General features: G+C 58.4%; 9 protein-coding genes across 9 annotated transcripts; 4 read left to right on the forward strand and 5 right to left on the reverse strand.

Moving 5' to 3' along the window:
• Window positions 1–934: 934 nt before the first annotated feature.
• Window positions 935–2,604, reverse strand: HRG_03053 (rhomboid family domain-containing protein; the record flags this gene model as incomplete). Its single annotated transcript, XM_044861524.1, has 4 exons — window positions 935–982; window positions 1,043–1,977; window positions 2,040–2,246; window positions 2,301–2,604. 4 exons carry the CDS (start codon window positions 2,602–2,604, stop codon window positions 935–937), a joined length of 1,494 nt encoding a protein of 497 aa, XP_044722550.1.
• A 1,123-nt stretch (window positions 2,605–3,727) lies between these two features.
• HRG_03054 (uncharacterized protein) lies at window positions 3,728–4,279 on the reverse strand (the record flags this gene model as incomplete). Its single annotated transcript, XM_044861525.1, has 1 exon — window positions 3,728–4,279. One exon carries the CDS (start codon window positions 4,277–4,279, stop codon window positions 3,728–3,730), a length of 552 nt encoding a protein of 183 aa, XP_044722551.1.
• A 1,114-nt stretch (window positions 4,280–5,393) lies between these two features.
• On the forward strand, window positions 5,394–7,419 carry HRG_03055 (fungal zn(2)-Cys(6) binuclear cluster domain-containing protein; the record flags this gene model as incomplete). Its single annotated transcript, XM_044861526.1, has 3 exons — window positions 5,394–5,536; window positions 5,604–5,818; window positions 5,864–7,419. The coding sequence occupies 3 exons, from the start codon at window positions 5,394–5,396 to the stop codon at window positions 7,417–7,419; spliced, it is 1,914 nt and encodes a 637-aa protein (XP_044722552.1).
• Window positions 7,420–7,796: 377 nt separating this feature from the next.
• HRG_03056 (RING-H2 zinc finger domain-containing protein) lies at window positions 7,797–10,466 on the reverse strand (the record flags this gene model as incomplete). Its single annotated transcript, XM_044861527.1, has 3 exons — window positions 7,797–8,783; window positions 8,835–9,452; window positions 9,504–10,466. The coding sequence occupies 3 exons, from the start codon at window positions 10,464–10,466 to the stop codon at window positions 7,797–7,799; spliced, it is 2,568 nt and encodes an 855-aa protein (XP_044722553.1).
• A 519-nt stretch (window positions 10,467–10,985) lies between these two features.
• HRG_03057 (heat shock factor binding protein 1 domain-containing protein) lies at window positions 10,986–11,423 on the forward strand (the record flags this gene model as incomplete). Its single annotated transcript, XM_044861528.1, has 3 exons — window positions 10,986–11,033; window positions 11,125–11,227; window positions 11,284–11,423. The coding sequence occupies 3 exons, from the start codon at window positions 10,986–10,988 to the stop codon at window positions 11,421–11,423; spliced, it is 291 nt and encodes a 96-aa protein (XP_044722554.1).
• A 193-nt stretch (window positions 11,424–11,616) lies between these two features.
• Window positions 11,617–12,809, reverse strand: HRG_03058 (thioredoxin domain-containing protein; the record flags this gene model as incomplete). Its single annotated transcript, XM_044861529.1, has 2 exons — window positions 11,617–12,233; window positions 12,296–12,809. 2 exons carry the CDS (start codon window positions 12,807–12,809, stop codon window positions 11,617–11,619), a joined length of 1,131 nt encoding a protein of 376 aa, XP_044722555.1.
• Window positions 12,810–13,377: 568 nt separating this feature from the next.
• On the forward strand, window positions 13,378–13,751 carry HRG_03059 (ribosomal protein s14p/S29e domain-containing protein; the record flags this gene model as incomplete). The annotated part of the gene is made up of 2 exons (XM_044861530.1): window positions 13,378–13,439; window positions 13,553–13,751. The coding sequence occupies 2 exons, from the start codon at window positions 13,378–13,380 to the stop codon at window positions 13,749–13,751; spliced, it is 261 nt and encodes an 86-aa protein (XP_044722556.1).
• A 730-nt stretch (window positions 13,752–14,481) lies between these two features.
• Window positions 14,482–15,923, reverse strand: HRG_03060 (elongation factor tu GTP binding domain-containing protein; the record flags this gene model as incomplete). The annotated part of the gene is made up of 3 exons (XM_044861531.1): window positions 14,482–15,615; window positions 15,676–15,704; window positions 15,764–15,923. The coding sequence occupies 3 exons, from the start codon at window positions 15,921–15,923 to the stop codon at window positions 14,482–14,484; spliced, it is 1,323 nt and encodes a 440-aa protein (XP_044722557.1).
• Window positions 15,924–16,738: 815 nt separating this feature from the next.
• HRG_03061 (protein trafficking PGA2 domain-containing protein) lies at window positions 16,739–17,152 on the forward strand (the record flags this gene model as incomplete). The annotated part of the gene is made up of 1 exon (XM_044861532.1): window positions 16,739–17,152. One exon carries the CDS (start codon window positions 16,739–16,741, stop codon window positions 17,150–17,152), a length of 414 nt encoding a protein of 137 aa, XP_044722558.1.
• Between the last annotated feature and the right edge of the window lie 2,677 nt (window positions 17,153–19,829).

Below are 19,829 nucleotides of genomic sequence, written 5' to 3' on the forward strand. Positions count from 1 at the left end.
TGGTGATGCATGAATGGACTGAGCTGTGTCTCTCTTCCACCGGGCAGCTTGTTGGACGGGGTTCGTGGTTTGGGTGAATGGATGCCTTTGACACGACCCTACACGAGAGACGCGCCTTTCCGAGCGTGACGTGACAGACCCACTGGTCTTTAATTGGTCCCGCACTCACGTGATCTGCTTCGACTCTAGCACTGTACGGCCGGAGAACCACTGGAGCTGAGCCTGCGAGTCGACTAACAGGAAACAGGCGGGCTTGAGCATCAGGCATTTGAACGTCAATTTTCTATTCGATTAAACACAGGCTTGCTCGTGCGGCAGTCTCAGCATCAAAAAGACCATTTCACTACTGCTCCTAGTAATCCCTCCGGGCTGCCATCAAGAAAAGGCCGTCAACTCCATCTCGTCCGACTCAACCGCGTCGCGGTTTCGTGGTCACAGAAGAACGACGGCAATGATATTCTATGCAAAGCGTCCTTCATGTTGTTTTAGCCTTTGTCTCGAGGCTAGTGCGCGGGGGCTCGGATGACTAACAGAATACCCCCAGTTGCGGCCGTCGATTTGAGGCATCTCGTCTTAATGATAATAATAACCTATATGCGAAGCAGTACTTCCCATCTGCGGATAATCGAGTCCGCCTGATGGAAATTGTAGCATAAATACTAAAGAGCCTTCGCTTCTTTCGAGAACCCCTTCTATTCTAAGCCCATCAAGTACATTCCTACGGATCCCCATGTATCCAGAATGAACTCAGACACGTCGCAAACCACCGGACCATCCTTCACATGAGACCTTGAAACGCCGCCGCTGTGCGATGTAATAAATACTGCTGTCCGAATGAATGCCCGCCCGACACAGTCGATGCGAGAACCTCGGTGTACCTAAAGCCCGTCCCCCCAAATGGGGAAATGAAGTAGTCGTCATAAATGATCCCCTTTCAGCTGTCCTCGCGAATCGTGCCGATTTCGCACCAGTTGCTTACAGGCTGCCTATCCATTAGCAAGCGAGAAACTTTGACGGCGACTCAAGCAAAAGAGAGACTCACAATGCAACTCAGGTACTTGCACCACTCGCAGCGATCCCGAGCCGTGTAAAAGTTGTTGACCAGCACGATGAAGACGACGATGACGACGATGAGGACAACGGCTCTGACGATCCACCAGAACCACCAGAACGGCTTCCGTCCCTTGAAAAAGCCGAGCGGACCCCTGAAGAACTGGGCCGACGGTGAGCCGTCTCCCGGGACGACGACCGAGTACGGGGTGCCGTTGCCCATCCTCTTGCGCAGCGAGTTGGGCGAGTGGAGGACGCAGATGCCGAGAGCTAGCCCCATCACGAACCCGCCAATGTGGGCAAAGTTGTCCAGCCCCGGCAGCAGGCCCAGGGCAAACGAGATGACCATGTCGAGGATGAGAAACATCAAGTCTTTGACGGGACTTTTCCGTTCCTTCCACGAGTAAAAGAGATCGAGAAGAGTTAGGGCGATGATTCCGAAGAGGGAACCCGATGCGCCGGTGGAGGGCAAGGCTGGGGCAGCAAAGTTGCCGCCCAAGACGAAGCCAAATATGCCGGCGCTCATGTAGACAAGAAAGAAGCGAATGGGGCCAATCGCCACCTCCATCTCCTTGGCGATTGTGAGCTGCATCAACAGGTTGAAGCCAATGTGGATGAGTCCGGCGTGCATGAAGATGGGGGTGATGAAGCGAAACCATTGATTGGGGGCGGGACGCTGGTCGGCATTGTTAAAGGTCGGGTTCGGGACGCCGCCGAAGCCGCAGAGCTCGGACAGTGAACAAAAGTTGTCGTTTGTGGTGGCATTCGGACAAAGAAAGAGGACAGGGACATTGGAGCCCTGTATCTCCTTGACGTTGTGCATGCACGGAACGTAGCGAGCGCCCATGTTAATCATGACCTGCGTCGACGGCCCGATCATGGGGTTGAACTGGGGCTTGGTCATGATGGGCGATCCCGTCAAGATGCCTGCAGTGGTGGTCAGTATGCGTGAAGCACCGCCAGCGAGCGGACAGGGACGGGGGAAGTACCATTCTTGACGATCTCGGCAATGAAGACGGCCACCTGGATGGCAGTCAAGGTGTAGACGACAAAGGGGATTCTCTTCCGGTTGGCGCCAAACATGCCAAGCTCGCCGAGGCGGATCTTGCCCTTGTTCTTTGCGCGACGCGTCCCGTTCTCGGCACTCGAGGCATCGTAAATGTGATCGACGGAGTCGTTGTTTTTGGAGGCATGGTCTTGCAAGGGAATGTTCTCGGCGACGTGGGGCCTCGAGGACGAAGGATTCCCGCCTTGGCCGTAGTAGCCGGTGTCTTGGTACAGCCCTTGGTTGCTGGCGGCGGCGTAGGACCGCTGGTCGGGAGGGTATGCCGGGTCATCGAAGACGCTATCGAAGGGCGAGGGGCCGGGTCGGGGCGGCTGGCCCTGGGGAGCGCCGTACGGAGGTTGGGGGTACGGGGGGTTCGAAGTCTCGTGGCCCGAGTGGTAGGAGGGCGCGGGAGTCGAGTGCGAGGGTGTGCCGAAGTGGGCGCCGTTGTAGGGGACGGGCGGTGGAGCAGCATTAAAGGCGCGATGGGGGTCGTCGTGTGAGGCCATGGCGGGCGGCGAGCTCGCGGTAGGCGGCGACAGATTCGATGGAGGCAGTCGCGAAAACGGGAGAGGAACAGAAGGATGGAAAAGGGAGGGATGGCCCCGATCAGGCCAAGCGAGCGTGGTCTCTAGAACGGCCGAGGAGAGACGGAATGAACGGGGGGGTTTGTCAGGGGGATTGTGGGAGAAGACGAGGAGACGACTGCTGCTGTTCGTTTAAGGCGAGTCGCGGTGGATTACGTACGACAGACAGGGCGAGGCATGTGGCCGGGGGCTGTGCTGGCTGCCGAGCAGTGGAGATGTACTGCAGGTAGCTGCAGGGTTTACCAGTGTCTTTCGTTGCGAGGCCAACAAGGTACCTAGATGTAAAGAACAGCAGGCGAGCAGGGTCTCGTTTACGGATACAGTTGGGCACCTGTTTGATCAGCCCCATGCTTTCCGCTATGATGCACGAAGCCTCGACTGCTGGACCAAGACAAGAACAAACGCCCAGGCGAAACCAAGAGTGCATCTCTTCCTCAGCCTACTCCGGTTACAGCATATCCTTTGTGCATGCAGCATCGCAAGATTCCCGTCTCCACAGGGTCGAAGCCCACAGTGGAAACTTTTCCCATGCTCGGCTCTACTAATAATGTCGTCACAGGCCGCGCTGCCTACCGGGAACGCAGCCAGCCACACGGCCTTGTCAGCCGGAGAAACCCTGTACTGTACGGAGTACAGCATACAGTAATTACAGACAGAGTGCCATTCTCAATCACCCGCAGAGCTTAGCCCGTTCCCCGGTTCTACAAAAAAAAAAGACAAGCCGGGCGTCACCCGCGCTCACCCAGCCACCCATTTCGTGTAGGTATTCGAGGATGGGCTGTCCATCACAGCCACCCCGCGTATCCAATTTTGGCCGGTGGAGCCGCCACACGAGATAAATCCGTCCCTGCCACAGAGCGACATTGCGCCTCAGTCAAGCCCACCTGCGGGCGTGCCGTCCCAAGAACTGCGCCGAGTCGTGAGAGAGGCGTAGTTGATTCACCCCCCAAGTCCCTACCTAGCTTGGCCTGTTCGTCATGGCATCATCAGCTCAAGTCTCGTACAACAATCACCTACTTTACATTCATACAGACATTCTCACCAATCACTTCTTGTCGGACCCTCCGTCATCGCTCGGTATCCTGTCGTCGGCCTTCGTCTTCGAGTCACCACCGCTCCAAACATGCATGATTTGGTCGAGTATGATATCGCTCATTCCCTTGCCCTCCTGGAAGCTCTTTTGGTGCTCCTCTGCCCGTTTCCTGGACCAGTCTTCGGCCTCGCCGCCCATCCATATGTCCTTGATGAGCCCTCGCTTGTTTTGCGCCTCTGGCTCGGCCTCCCCTTGGCTTCGCTTCTGGGCCGCTTCTCGTTCCCGCTGCTCCTTTAGCAGTTGCTGCGTCCGCTTGGCGCCCTCTGGCAGCCCGGTGTCGAAGACAGAGCCGACGCGGCCGCCGAACCGCGAGTAGATGGATTGACCAGTGTATTCGTAGGCGAGCTGGTTCGTGGCCAGGGAGAAGGCTCCGGCGAGCACAAAGAAGCGAACGTCCATCTTCCTCGGCGGCAGGAGCATGGCCAGAGGCGCAATGATGGCCCCCGCGACGGCTGCATTGTGGATAACAGGGATTCGTGGAGGCAGCGGCTGCTCCTGCGCCATGGCTGCGACGACGCTGCGATGTGTTCCAAGCTCTCACGTCGAAGTAGGTGCACGGCCGTTGTTTTTCGCCAGAGACAATGACGATTGGCGACAGAGATGGATGGGCCTCGATTGGGTGGTGGTGGTGGTGGTGGTGGTGGTGAATAGTTAGGGTGGACTAATTTATTAAGTTGGACTAATTTATTAGGTAAGGTAGTTGGACTAATTTACTAGGTAAGGTAGTTGGACTAATTTTTTAGGCAAGGTAGCTAGTAAATAGTATCCGTATTAACGGCGGGAAAAAATGGCGCCTGGTCGAGGTACAGTACTTTAGCCGGCACCCTAGCTTCATCCATTCTGAAATCCGTACTCCGTACTGGCCAGTTGCTTCCGACTCTTTGGATTGGAGAGGCGTGAACGTCTGTCTCCGAAAAAAGCCGTACGGTGAAGCTGTTTCGGTTGATCTTTGTCCAGTGCCCTTTCGCAGCACAACTGAAGTGTGTGGCCGAAGTGGTCGACGTGGCATATGGACCGTCTCAGCCGTTGGTCAAGGAAGCATTACAACCTGGGATTGTCACTCTGCCTTTATCAGCACCGGCGACCTGGAACTTACATGTAAACGGCACAAAGTTCCACCAGCTGCTGGATAGGACCGGGCCAAAAACCCCGGGGCATAGGTAGTCGCCAGGGGCCACCACCATTCGCGCCCTCTTGATGGTGAAACTGCGCCGGGTGCACCGAGCATGCAGGGCAGCCAGTAAGGGCTCCTCAACCTCATTCAGACCAGGTCCTAGCAAGGCTAGCAAGGCAGCTTAAGAATGGCAACAGCCCTGGAAGGAGCAAACAAGCATGCTTCCTCTTACACCCAAGGCAGGCAGGCTCGAAGGTAAGTACATAGGTCCTGCCCTCCCACCGCGACTGCTCGTAGACGTACTCGCCGGCTGCACAGGCGAGCCCTGAGAACCTTCACCAAGCACCAAACTTTCCATTCCCTCTCTCCTCCTCCAGCAAAACAGCCCGCCGCGAATCCCGCAGACGTCGTCCGCGCGCTGTCTTGGCGAATGCATCTCGTCCGGTGTGTGGGACGCAAAACCGACCTCGATACCCCGGCCTGTTTTGCCCTTGCGAGCTCGTTATGTCGGCTGAGCATGGCCACACCCTGGCTGCTTCCTCTACTTCGGCCGCCGAGGCATCACAGCATCAGCCCAGCATTGCCCTGCCGGCGAAACGGGGTCGTCGGAGCAACCCCAAAGTCAAGACGGGCTGCTCAAACTGCAAGTGCGTCTTCTCTCCCTCAACTGCCATCTCCCTTGTTGCTCAACTCCCCTCTCCCCACTCTCCGCAGGCAGAGGCGAATCAAGTGCGACGAGAAGCGCCCAGCATGCACACAATGTGTGAGGAGCAACAGGTCGTGTACCGGTTATCCGCCTCCCAGCCGCAGCAGCGGCCCCGTGGTCGAGATTCGCATCGCCCCCAAGCCCGTCATCGCCCTCCGGCCTCAGCCCGCACCCGATGCCCCGGTAGCCGTCCTCCGGAAGCCGACCGTCCTGCCCCCGCGCCGTGCCAACTGGAGAAAGCGGCTCCTTCATGATGCCCATGTCGCAGGCCCATCCCTCGCCATCTACCAGCCCTCCAACAGCCTGTCCATGAACCATGCCGAGGCTTTGTACTTCGAACTCTTCCGTCTTCAGACGGCATCGGAGCCGTCGGGCTACTTCAACGGGTCCTTCTGGTGCCAACGCGTTCTGCAGGAGTGCCATTCCGAGGTTGCCATTCGACATGCCATCGTCGCCCTCGGCGCCTTGTATAAGACGCTTGAGCAATCCTCCCGGGTCGGTTTGCCTGCGAGCTCCGCCCCCGCGTTGACTCAAAAGGAATCCATCAAATCCCACTGGCAAGTTGCCATCAAGCAGTACTCAGAAGCTTGCAATGCCATGTTGCTGCTCCACGAAGATAACTTGCACCACCACAGGACCCGCCTCATGGCCACCATCTTACTCGCTTACTTCGACGCCTTCATCGGCGACCACAAACAAGCCCTGGGCCAGTTCCGGACCGGGCTCAGCCTCCTGCAACGGCTTCACGACAGTCACCCGCATCACAGGTCTCCCAGCACGCCGGGCTACATCGAAGAGGACCTGGTCGTCATCTTCACTCGCTTTGCCCTCCAGTCAAAGTCTTACGCCGTGGCCTTCAACACGGCCCAGGCCAACGCCACTGAGCTTGCTCCACAGGGCCAGCGGGCAGAGGGCATGCCGGCGTCGGAAACCATCCCGCCCGCCTCTCTGCCACCCGATGCCCCCCTCCCTCATCGCTTCGGGTCCATCATGGAGGCTCGACAGGCGTCCGACAAGCTCTGCGAGAAATTACTGCTCATCATTGAGCAAATACTTATCACCAAGAATAATCAAGGCAACATTTTGCCTCCATCGTGGAAACAACTCAGCTTGACTTATAAGCATCAAATGGATGCCTGGTCCGAGGCCTTTGGGCCCATCTTCCGCTCCCGTCTGGATCCAGGCGTCGGCCACCTGGAGAAATTAAGCATCTCGGCCCTCAAGTTGTTTCAAATCAACAGGAACCTGCTGTTCCTGACGATGTTCTGCGACACGGAGATGGAGTTTGATGCTTTCCTGCCCCATTTCAAGGCCACTGTGAGCCTGGGGTGGGAGGTTGTCGCCGCCGAGGAGAGGCGCGCTGCAACACAACGCTGTCCAAACCCCAGCATGTGCCAGCATCACGGTTCATTATCCAAGAGCGCCTTCCAAGCGGGGAAAGTTCCTGCTCGTCACTTCAAGGCAAGCTTCTCAGCGGATCTGGGCATTGTTCCCCCGCTGTTCGTGGTGGTCACGAAATGTCGAGAGCCCCGGACCCGTCGGCAAGCGATTCAGCTCTTGAGGAGCGGTTCTCGACGCGAGGGCATCTGGGACAGCGAGCTGGTGGCCAAGGTTGGCGAATGGATCATGCAATGGGAAGAGTTTAATGATCAAGTGCCGCCGGGCACCATCCCAACGAGGCCAATACCTGAAGAGAGGAGGGTCATACTCAAGGCGGTCGAATTTGATTTGCGCGCCCGCTTTGCCGATGTTCATGTTGGAACGAGGGCGCGGCATGACGGGAGTCCGGATAGTCGCTCCCGGAAAACGCGCCTAACTTGGTGACGATTCATGTCGCCATGGTCTGTTTCTTGCCTTATGAAGAAAGCCATTCGAGGTGAGCTCATAGGGCAAGGCGTGTTTGTTCTTTTCTTCGCGGTTATCATCTTTGGCTACATAAAAGCTTCGTCGATGGATAGGTGCGCTTTTGCGTATTTGATTGGGTGCGTTTTGTACAATTTCATCATGGCCTTTGGTCAAGAGACGTGTAGATTGCCCGAGAAAGCACCTGTTGGTATTGCGCACGACGACGACACGGATTCACGCTGGCCTCGGGCCTGGATGTTGATTGACTCGCTGTTTTGAATATTCCGTCAAGACATGCACGCAATATCAAGTTTACAAAAAAAAACAAAAACCGCTCGACCCGTTGGGGGACGTTTTCAGATGGGAGGCAGCTCCTCTCTGCATATCGGGCACTGCAGGCGGAAGCGCATCCAGCCCTCAAGACAGGTGGTATGGAAGATGTGGCGGCAGGGCGTCACCATGTAGAGGCGGCGGGCAAAGACGCTGGCGACGCTGGCGTCCTCGTCGCGGGCCGTCAGGACCGGCACCTCAAGCACCTCCCTGCAGATGGCGCAGTCGATGGCGCGGACGCTACCGCTGGCGCCGCTGGCGCCGCCGATGCCGACGCCGCTGCCAACGCTGCCGCGCTTCTCGCCGCTGGCGGCACTGGCGTGGCTGGTGCGGCGGGATGCGAGTCTGCTGCCGGCGCCGTCGTCGTCTGCAGCCGCGACGAGGCCGATGGGCAAGCCGCCGGCCTCGACCGTGTCCTCGCGCAGGACGGGGTGGTAATCCCAAGCATCGGGGGTCCAGCCGGGGGGCACGCCGAAGCGGGGGCCGACGACCTCCTGCGCGGCCAGCACGAGCACCTGGACCCAGACCCAGGCGCAGAGGACGACAAAGGCGGGGCGGTCGGTGCGCGCGTAGAGAAAGTTGTCGTCCTTTGCCCAGAAGTAGGCCACGGGCAGGAGGCGCAGGACCGACTGACCGACGACAAACTGCCAGCGCAGGGCGCGGCGGCAGTTGCGCGCCGTGTTGCGGTAGATCTGCGGCAGCCAGAGGGACAGGTAGGCAAAGGTGCACAGGTTGAGAAAGGCGGAGCGCGCGCGCGGGTACCACGTCGACGACGAGATGGCGAGGAAGGAGACGCATAGGCTGAAGAGGATGAAGCGACCTACCATGGCCTGGAAGGTCGGCGACTGGCGCGGCGCCGGGGGGTTGTTGTTGGAGGAGGAGGAGGAGGAGGAAACGGGGGGTCGTGGCACGGCGGATGCGCCGGAGGCGGCGTTGGAGGCGATTTCGGCGTCGATGTCCTGGTCCGAGGGCACGATGACTGGCTGCGAGTTGGAACGACTCGCCGTCAGGGGCTGAGGCAGCGTGGAGCTCGCGTTTGAAAAGGTCGTGGTCAACGGGCTGACGGGCGTCAACGGGCCAGGGGTCAGCGGACCGGGCGTCACCAGGCCGGGCGTCGACGAGCTGCTGGGCGGGCTGGCGTCCCGACCCGAGCCCGTGCCCGGATCGCGGCGGCCGCGGCTCTCCGGCAGCTGCACCTCGTGGATCTTAGCGAGGAAGCTGCCGCCAATTGTCATAGACAAGAAGGACGCAAACATCAGGGCCAGGGTCGGCAAGAAGGTAGCCGCCGCCGATGAGACCCACGTCGCTGCGGCGGTAAACGTCATGCCGTCGACAATGGCCATGGCGCTGATGGTCCAGAAGCTGACGCGGCCCATGGTAGAGGGCGTAAAAGACTCCTGCATCTGGTTCTTGAGCAGCCGCACCTGGGCGAGGACGACGAGCGCGTAGATGAGCATCCACGTCTTGACCTGATGCGTGTGCACCTCCGTCTTCATGCCGACAAGGTGGTCGGCCTCGCCCAGCGGGAAGTCGGGCGGGCCCTTTGTCTCGAGGAAGAAGGCGCAGTCGGGTGAGTAGATGACGGCCGACATCTTGAGTCGCGGGACGGACCGGATGGGCGCGCCCTCGGGGTTCTGCAGCTCCGACTCGATGGCGCGGATCACGTCCTCGACCGGGTCCGTCTGGAGATCGGGCGCGGCGCGGCCGTGGGCTTGCCTCATGGGCGGATGGACCTGCGCGTACATGACGAACTCGCAGTGCGGCGAGGGCGTCGCCGTGTAGAGCGGGTTGTCAATGTCCGAGTTCCAGGGCATGTTCTGGTCGAGGTTTACGTTTGCGTGCTTCTTGGTCACGACGCGGTTGAGCGTCTGGTTGAGCAGCATCTGGCTCGAGCGGAAGAAGTCGCCGCCGGGCGTCAGGTGCGGCAGCCCAAAGATGCCCTCGAATTTCTCGCTCGTCGTGGCCATGACAACGACGCCCTGCCGCGGCCAGTGGACGCCCCACAGCCGCATCTCCCAGTTAAGGCCTGAGCCCGTCGTGTCCTCGATGGTAGCGGTGCCCTTGACGTTGCGTATTACGCCGCCCGAGAGGGGCACGCTGCCATGGGCGAGGTCGTCGTAGGTCGTCACCGTCTTGTTGCCCTCAAGGCGAAGCATCATCCTGCCCGTCTCGCCCGTCATGTTGCGCGCCCACTCGACCCTGTCTCCGACCCAGTCCATGGACGGGACGCTCCGGCTGAGGTTGTAGCTGTCGAACCCTCTCGGGACCGAGCCCGGCCGACGCACCCATTCCCCGTGAAGCGTGCCAGACGCATTCGCCCACACGACTTCTCCCTGCGCCACATCCCAGAGCTGCCGGCCCGCGATGGCCGGAACGGCATGGCGACTGAGCCGCAGGCCCCTCTCGCGGAAGCGGGCCAGGTCCTCCCACGCAAACCCGTCCTCCTCCCTGAAGCCGGTGAGGTTGAGGTATCTGGGCGTCGTATCCGGGTCCGAGTCGGTGGCCTCGGGCGGCGCAAAGTCGCCCCAGTTCGTCGTGTTCAGGACATGGAGCGCATTGCTATATTGCGTGAGGCGCTCGGCGGCGAGATCTGACAACGCTAGCGACTGGGTCTGGTTATCGGCTTCTGGGAAGAGCATCCAGATGAGGAAGAGGACGAAGAGAATGCCCGCGGCCGGGTGCTGGTGATGCGGCATGGCGTCGTCGGGGACGCGGAGGGTCAGCGCAAAATCATGTCTTCCAGGGCAGGTTGATCGGACGGTATTCTCGAGATATGTAGGAGGAGCGGCTCTGCTGTATGGACCAAAACAGCCGGGCGACGAGGCTGGATGCTGGTCGCTCGGCGCTCCCGTTGATGATGGAATGGGGAAATGGGATGATGCTTCGGGAACTGTAGGTCCGCCCCGACAGTGCGGAGACGGCGGGACCGACGGCGCATTACGTCGTCGTTGGAAGTGCCGTGGCGTGCCGCCGCGGCCGCTATGGGGAGCAAGTATCCAGTACTTGGCGCCTTCGCCTTGTTTGTTATCTCGACGGAGTAGCCGAAACAGGACACGGGGGAGCCAACTCACCTCGCACCTCACAGTGCCTTACATCTTAGACCTCTTGACGCAGGGACCAACCGCTCCGACGCAGACGCGCCATCTCGAGCTTTGCAACAAAAACAACTGCCGCAGAATCACGCTGATTCCCACTTCTTCCCGCGCTCTCAAACCATGGCCGCCGACGAGCCCGAGGCCGCAACAGCCGAGCAGCAGCCCACTGTATGTCCCAGAGCCCGTCATCCCTTGGACATCGTCACCCTTGGACATTCTCCTGGAACCATGGCGGCCTTCTGACCGATCCCGCGCTCAGTCTTCCGAGGCCGCAAACGCAGAAGTCACCGCCGCCGTCGAAGATCTCCTCAACTCGCTCTCCAACAAGTTTGCCAGCATCTCGTCCGAGATCTTTGCAAAGAGTGAGTTGCCGCTTTGATCCCCTGGCCGCCCTCGGCACCAGCTGTCGTGTGCCTAGACAATGACCTATACGACAAGGGGAATACTGACTTGCCACGGCCCGAAGTGGACGAAATGTCCCGGAGATTAGACAGCCTGGAGGCGGCCCTCGTGGAGACTAAGGCGTCCAAGGAAGGCGCGTCTTCAACGGAGCAGTGAGAGACCGAGGAGGCATCGCGTTACGGATGGAGTTGGCTTTAGATACCATGACATCAGACATTCACATTACACTTCTCGCCATTGACCTTGTGCCATGCTCTCCATCGCAAAGTAGCAAAATCTTGATTCTATCCGCAACTGTCTCGTTACCCAGGTCCCCTTGTCTTTTACAGTCATCAGCAGCATTGCGCTCTCACAGCTCGTCCTTGACCTCCCCAGCCTTCTCCTCGACCTTCTCGGCTGCCTCCTTGACAAACTTGCGGAGCACGTTCGTCTTGCGCTGAAGTTCATCCCGCTTGGTCGGGGCCAGCCCGCCCTTGGACAGAATGCCGTCGAGCCTGGCAAGCTCCTTGGCGGCGTAGCCATCGTTGCTGGTGAGCTTGTTGAAGACGCGGACGTAGTACTCGGCGTATTTGTACTGCGCGTCCTTGCTGAGCTTCGCGGCCTCCTTCTTGACCGTGGCTGCGACATCGGCAAGCTTGTCGCCCCCTACAAGCTTGGCCACCAGGGTGTCGAGGGACGCAACGGTTCCGGCAACCGCGTCGAGCCCACCGCCAGCCACTCTGTGCGTGCCGGCCTTTTCGTTAATGTAATCGAGCAAGCCTGCCTCATCTCGGTTGTCCTTGTATACTACGCCTTCCTTGCTGCCGGCAGGAAAGAACTTGATGGTGGGGTATGAGCTGACGCCCTCGGCCTCGGCGATGGCCTTGCTGTCGACAGCCTCGGCGTCGACCTTGGCAATGACGACTTGGGCATCATTGGCGTAGTCTGTCGCAACAGTCTCCCAAACAGGAGCCAGGTTCTTGCAGTCTGCGAATCCCGCCATCAGCCCCACGAGCTCCTCGCCAGATTTAGACACGCAGAGTACTTACGCCCGCACCACGGCGCAGTAAACGCAACCATGACGTTCTTGTCACCGCCAATCGTCTTTGCGAACGTGTCATCCGTGAGCATAACCACTTTGCTGGGCATCTCTTGCTTCTTTTTGGCTTTGACGCCCGTCTTTTCGGTGATGAATGCCGTCAGGTCCTCGAGATCCCGGCCCTTATTGTAGTCCTCGGGCTTGGCCGACTTTCCATCGAAATACTTGAGCGTGGGGAAGCCCTGGACATCGAACCGCTTTCCCAGGGAGCGCTCGGCGTCGGCGTCGACCTTTGCAATCTGGATCTTGTCCTGGGCAGACGCAAGGGACTCGGCGAGCTGCTCGTACACGGGGGCGAGCTTCTTGCAGTGACCGCACCACGGGGCGAAGAACTCAACGAGGGTCGGCTTGCCGGATTTGAGAACAACGTCGTCAAAGTTGGAGGGCGTCAAGTCGATGACTGCCGATTTTGCGGCTGCCACAGCTGCGAGGGCCGCGAGCGCGAAGGTCTTGATCAAGACCATGGTGGGCGATTTCAGTGAAGTGGAATGACCGTCTGCAGAATGCACAGTTCAATATGGAGGCAATGGTGTGGCAGAGTTGAGGTGAGAGGTGAAAGGGCTACTCACTCGCTGTGCAAGGACGATTTTTCAGTTGACCCGGAGATCAATGATTCGAATACAGTTGCTCGGCGGCACGGGGCGATGCTTGGAAATCCGACGTCACAGATGCCAGCTGGCCCCTTGCTGATGAGCTCAGCAGCAGGGAAGCGGCGGCCGGCATGAAACGGGCCATTATGGAGCCATGAGAGCCGCAAGTGGTCCGGGCTGGCGTCACGTGGAGGGAGGAACGTCGACAGTGAGGTCCGGGCAAGGTACGTACAGCTTGGAGTAGCGCCACATCACGTGAACAGCGGCCAGGCGTTGGAGACCTTTGGCATGGGGGGCAATGCGCATGGGACCTGGGGCTGCCAACCCTCCAATCGGTTGACGGTACGTCTCGTGAAAACCACACAAAAATTCCCGCCCACGCCGAAACTTGCACCAATTTTCCCTTTCACCCAGCACGTCTCCGGCCACCAGCACCGCAACCATGTCTCACGAAAGCGTCTGGAACTCGCGCCCGCGAAGCTACGGCAAGGGCTCTCGCAGCTGGTACGATCTCTGCCTACAGAAACAATCCCTCCAAGCTGCCAAAACCCCCACACCAACGAAGCAGTTCGATCGAGCGTCGCGACGGAGAGCTAACATGTCGTCGACTTTTACAGCCGTGTTTGCAAGCACAAGGCCGGTCTGATCCGAAAGTACGACCTCAACCTGTGCCGCCAGTGCTTCCGAGAGAAGTCCAAGGACATTGGCTTCCACAAGGTGAGCGCGACACCGAGAGAGCGATTCGCCTCGCTCGCGGGCGGAGCTTCCGATGTCAAATTGGCCACTGACTCTGGCTCGTCGCAACAGTACCGATAAACGAGCCGGCGATTTTGAGAGGGCCGGGGGACAAGGAAACGAAAGCAGAGGACGCATTCATGATGGCATCACGATGGCCTCGCGAACATCTCAGAGGGCGGCGGCCGCTTGGAACCGGAGTTTAATGGCTTGCTTGGTTTTGAGGAGATCGTGCGTCTGACGAACATCCTCCGAGGATAGAAAAACACCAATCACAGCGATTCTTCCTGTGCAATACCCCGATCACGCCTTCGCACCGTGATTTCCTTACGAAGACGGTTATGTCGCCGGCAAATTTGACTTTCGCTGTGTTGTTGATGTCACGTACCAAAGAATAGATGCAAACCCCGCCCCGTGCACGGAGTCTATTAAGATCATATTCGATACCAAACCTCGCAACAGCCCCCGCCCAGTGAGCCCGAACATGGGTCGCGCCATAGTACAGGTAGAGTGTAAACCATTTCCGCCAAGCACACGATAGCACGAGCGTTTCACGTGGTCCATGACTGCCTTTTCTGTCCCAGTATGCCCTTCTAAGTATACATAACAAGACATGTGAAGAAGCAAAGTGGAGATGCTCCGGTCTCCCCTCATGGAATATACAAGAGCCAATCTTGACTCGAATCAGGGACGGTTTGTTGGCATGCCCTCATTACGGCACGAGCCAACCCTGTGCACCGCGAAGCCCTTGTTGCCGTCATCCCACACTTGGACAGGGCCATTCCTGAGAGCAATCTCTCATTCGAGTGGCTTACTTCATGATGCGGGTGACCAGGCCGGTGGCCACAGTCCTGCCTCCCTCGCGAATGTTGAACCGCTGGCCCACCTCAATAGCGTTGGGGTGGACCAGAGTGACGACCATCTCGACGTTGTCACCGGGCATGACAATCTTGCTGGACGCGCCCTCGGTGCCCTCGGGGAAAGTCAGATTGACTGCTTCGTCCGAGGTTCGGAGGTAGAGCTGCGGTTGGTAGTTCTCGCGGAAACCAGTGTGTCGGCCACCTTCATCCTTGCTGAGGACGTAGAGCGAAGCGAGAAACTGAGAGTGCGACTTGACGGTGCCGGGCTTGCAGACGACCATACCGCGGCGGATATCCTCGCGGCGGATACCGCGGACGAGGAGTCCGGAGTTGTCGCCAGCCTGCGACTGCGCACAAGACTTCCTGAACGTCTCAATGTCGGTGACCTTGGTCTTGATCACCTCGGTACCCTTGCCGACGACCTCAATCTCATCCTCGCGCTTCAAAACACCGCGCTCGACCCGACCAGAAACGACGGTGCCACGGCCGGAGATGGAGAAGACATCCTCGACAGACATGAGGAAAGGCTTGTCGAGGTCACGCTCGGGGGTGGGAATCCATTCGTCGACTGCCTTGAGGAGCTCGTCAATCTTCTGCTCGCCAATCTCTGGCTTCTGCTTGTTGAGGGCCATGAGGGCAGAACCCATGATGACGGGGGTATCGTCGCCCTCGAAGCCGTAGGTGGCGAGAAGCTCTCGCATCTCCATCTCAACGAGTTCCAGCATCTCAGGGTCATCGATGGCGTCGACCTTGTTGACGAAGACGACGATCCTCTTGACGCCGACCTGTCGGGCAAGGAGCAAGTGCTCACGCGTTTGCGGCATCTGGCCATCGGAGGCAGCGACGACGATGATGGCGCCGTCCATGTTGGCGGCACCGGTAATCATGTTCTTGATGTAATCGGCGTGACCAGGGCAGTCGACGTGAGAGTAGTGCCGGTTCTCGGTGGAGTACTCGATGTGCGCTGAAGAGATGGTGATGCCACGCCTCCGTTCCTCGGGGGCCTTGTCGATAGCTCCATACTCGAGGAAGTTGGCGAAGCCCTTCTCGGCTTGTCTCTTGGTGATGGCGGCCGAGAGAGTAGTCTGGATATCCAAGAGTCAGCTCGAGTTGACGAGTGATCAGCGACTCAGTCTGGCGCCCACCTTGCCGTGATCCACGTGGCCAATTGTGCCTGGCCATGAGTGTCAGCATACAGACGGAGGACCCTTGGCGTGATAGGCGCGCTCATACCAATGTTGACGTGGGGTTTCGTTCGCTCGAAGACGGCGTATGTGCGATAGAGGTTGAGGATGCCGGAGGCGCTTTGCTTCTTGATGGCGGACTGAAGCGGGTTAAGGCCGTGGCGCGCGGTCCGCAAGAACGGCGCCACTGATCTGAAAGCGGTCGACATGTTGAGCCGCAAGTGTGAAGAGGAAAAATACAGGGATTGAAGAAGAAAACGGCAGAAATCACGGGAGGTGTTGAGAGAGGAGCTCCCACAGCAAGCGTCGAATGAGATGGCTTAGAAATTTTTACGAGCTCTTTGCCTTCAAGCCTTGGAGAACTGGACAGGGGTATGCTCCACGTAAAATGCAAGTCACGTGAGAGCGCGTGGTCTGTTGAGCAAGGCGGTCAAACGCGCGACGGCGCATTTAAAGCCTTTCCTTTGACCGTGAGATGCGTAGACATTTATTCAAGTCACTTCCAATTTTCATTAGCTTTGTGGCAAAATTTGGTCGCAACTATTGTTCGTGCGAGTGCAGCTGAGGCCCGAGATGGCCGGCGGCGTTTTCTCTGCCAGTCATATTCGGGTACTTCCGCCCAACGCAGTAAGGGGCCTCCGGCGGGAGCCTAAACAACAAGCCACCCAAAACCTACTAGTGGCTGTTAGCAGGTTCTGCAACATTGCGTCTCAACCAGTCTCGATATTTGTTTACTCGACGTCACACCAATCCTCCTGCCATTGAGACAGCCCTCTCAAATCGCCTGCTGCGTTGGCCGCGATCCCTGACGTCGATTCGAGCATCTTGAGACACGAGGTCCAAAAGATATAGCCATACCTTCATCGCGCTTTCAGCGGCCAGTCAACTCCAGCCGGATCCAGCAACCGCCTGATTGCAAAGACCCGAGTTAGACCTCGACTCGTCCGCCTCTCTGGCCTCTTGAGCGTCCATCACATTCATGGAGCAACAAACGCGGCAGTCAGAACTTAATGCCCTCGGCAAGATGGTTGCTCGCCTCGCCGAGTATGGCCACAATGCCACCGACAACATCAACGACGCCTTCACCAACATGACGCTCCAGTCATGGATCCGCCTCACCGTCATCGTCGGTGGCTATATGCTGCTGCGGCCGTACATCATGAAACTGTCCACCAAGTTTGCCGTCAAGAAACTGGAAGAGGACGCCAAGTCTCAGAGCAAAGAAAAGGCCGATCCAACAATGACACCAAACGAGTTCCGGGGCATCAAGGAGAAGCTCTACGAGGCGCAGGATGAGGTGGACGGCTCAGGCGCGGACTGGGGCAGCAATGCAAGGTTGAGGCAGCGGCAGATGCTCAAGGATCTGCTTGAGGAGGAGGAGAGGCGCCGAGCGGCGGAGAACGAGGACGCCGACATACAGGAGTTTTTGGAAGACTAGGATCTTCAGGGTCACGGGCTGTGGATGTACGAGCAGGGCGCACTGCCGCTGTTGGTCAGCGAAACAAGGCTTTGCGGTATACAACGCCTTGTCGTTTCGGTGTAGCCTGGTGCGCACCATGAAGCTATCGGGGAAAATCCCGTTGCCCGTGTCCTCTGTTCGAGCCCGTTACAGTGAGGCTGTCGCGTGACGCGAAAGATTGCTACACAGTAGTGCAACCGCCTCTGTTGCGCTCTTTTCTCTCGGAGCAAAGGGCACATTGAGCGCGCAGCACGATGGAGGCCCGACAGGACATTGGGCACTTGATCCAAGTTGGTGGGCAAAGGATGATGACACGTCGCGGGCACGAGAGGTGGAGTGGGATGAGGAGTCGTATGGTCCAAGTGACTTTCCTACCGACGGGGCGGGCTCAGTCTGACAATGACAACCACTACCTAGGTAGGTACCTCCAGGTAGATAGGTACCGGGAGGCTGTACGGAATATATGGTCGACGTTCCACAGCTTGAGACGACACACGCTGTCGCCCGGCGTCCAGATATGCAATGCAGGTATTTTAGTGTTGATGTGCACATGCATCAAGAGATGCAGTGTGACGTGCAGAACCGCCCTGGTTGAGTGGACGCATATCATCAATCGTCATCCAGATGCAGAGCTTCTTCTTGTCGAGTTCTGTACCTAGTATACCTACCTGTGCGGGAGATGACTGCACTGTAGACTGCTGCAGCTGGGCGGGCGGTGAGAGCGGGGATTGGGTGCATTGTTGGGCAGGCGGTCTGGACATGCACATTCTGTGCAAGCAGTCGAGGCCCACCGGCGATGTCATCACCACCGACGAGTCTCGATACTCTTCGCATTCCGCCGCCGCCCTTGGCCAGGAGCAGTTTCATGTTCTTTTTTGTCAGAAGCTGGCGAATACAGAGCAACGGACCCTGCGTACCGACAGACGTAACCCGCCCTCTCTGGTCCAGCGCCATTCCGTCACCTGTCTCACGTTGAACAGCAGCCAAGCCGATCCTGTTTTCTGCAACTTTTCTGACGCCCCCCGCCGTCCTGCTTACTGTCCTGGACCCCGACAGACGATCTCGCGCCGAAAAGCACCGTCTATACGTGTACGAAGCCCTAGTTTTCTCGCCTTCTCAACTTCTTGCAATGCGCGCCTCCCCGTCGATCAAGTGAGACGGCAGAATCGTCCACCATGCAAAACTTCCAACAGACGCGGCATGTCGCCTACCCACGCGCCAATGATGCTTACTCGTACGTATCCTCCTCACTCGGCCAACTGCACAGGCTCCTAACGGCCACGCAGAGCATCCTCCTGGCCGCGAGCAGCACTGGCACCAATACGAGATAATAGCGCCTCTCTGTCGTCCAATCTCAAGAATCATCTACGCCGGTCATTTCCGCCGCCTGCCAGCGTTGAGGACGAGGCAGAGTCGCTCGCCAAGGAACATGAAACTTCCCCATCACCAAGTACTTCTGTCGAAGAACCCCAATCCAGAGGTGAAAGAGACCAATACCCTGTCATCATGGACGTTCACGAGTATAATCCTGAGCGCCGTTTTGTCATGATGAATGACCCCCTAAAAACACCCGTCGACGACGCTCAGACAAAACAGACTACAGTCAAGCCTCAGAAGAAGAACGAAACAGAGACCAATGGTCGGCCCGAGGCATATCCTGGCAGGAGATACGAGCCTCCCAAAAACACAGAGCAGCCGAGAGCCGATAGTGCAAAGCCCGGGCTGGAGCAGTGGATGAGCAAGCAACATCTTCCTCCGCTGGAGACTGACGGACTTCCCCATCACCCCCCCGAGCACCATAGAAGCCGATCCACTGCAGCGGTTGATGCGAACCGGCCGAGCCATTTCTCTCAGCGCGCGTGCCCGCCGTCCGGAGACCAGATGCTGTCCCCGAATGTCATTCAAAGTGCATCTGGGAGCCGAGACAAAGCCCATCGCCGCCGGGGCCGATCCTCCACTTTTGACGACAGGTCGCCAACTCGACAACCGCATTTCGAGGTGACCGACCGGAACCGGGGAAGCTTGCACCACCGGCGAACGCGGACGAGCTCTACATCCCGTCCTGTTGATTTGAGTTTCGAAGCCGCTAAAGCATCAACAAGACTGTCAGGCGACTGGGCGAGTGAATCGCGCCGCTATCGGGACCAGTCGCCATCTTCTCGCAGTGTTGAGAAAGAGGGTTCAAGGACTTCGAGACGACGGCAAGGAGAGGCCGGAATCACGCCTCCCCGAACACCCCGAGAACAAAGCCGCTCATCCGATGCCTCCAAGGATACGCTCGCATATACAGGCTCACATAAACGCCCAATCGTCGTCCAAGACGGCCATCCAGTGTCTGCGAATAAGGGTGGGAGAGTTAGGTCCCGCTCGCGAGTGAGAACGATGCCCCTTCCTCCGCCGAACCAGGCAGCGGCTGCTGGGGCCGCCGCAGCGGCAGCGGCATTTGCGCCTAGGAGTTCTGCTACGTTTCCCGTGGTCAACAACGCGCAACGTCAATCAAAAGACACTAAAGTACCGTTGCCTTACCCGGACGACGACGAGCCTAATCATGTTGACTTTGGAATCGACGTTGGAGACGCTGGCTCGGCTAGAGCAGCAAGGCCTCCCCCCGTGTTAACCATGCCTGAGCCTTCACAAGTCTCGTCTTCCAGCATCG

Source organism: Hirsutella rhossiliensis (genome assembly GCF_020360975.1).
Source record: "Hirsutella rhossiliensis strain HR02 chromosome Unknown scaffold00003, whole genome shotgun sequence".
In the NCBI taxonomy this organism is placed as follows: domain Eukaryota; kingdom Fungi; phylum Ascomycota; class Sordariomycetes; order Hypocreales; family Ophiocordycipitaceae; genus Hirsutella; species Hirsutella rhossiliensis.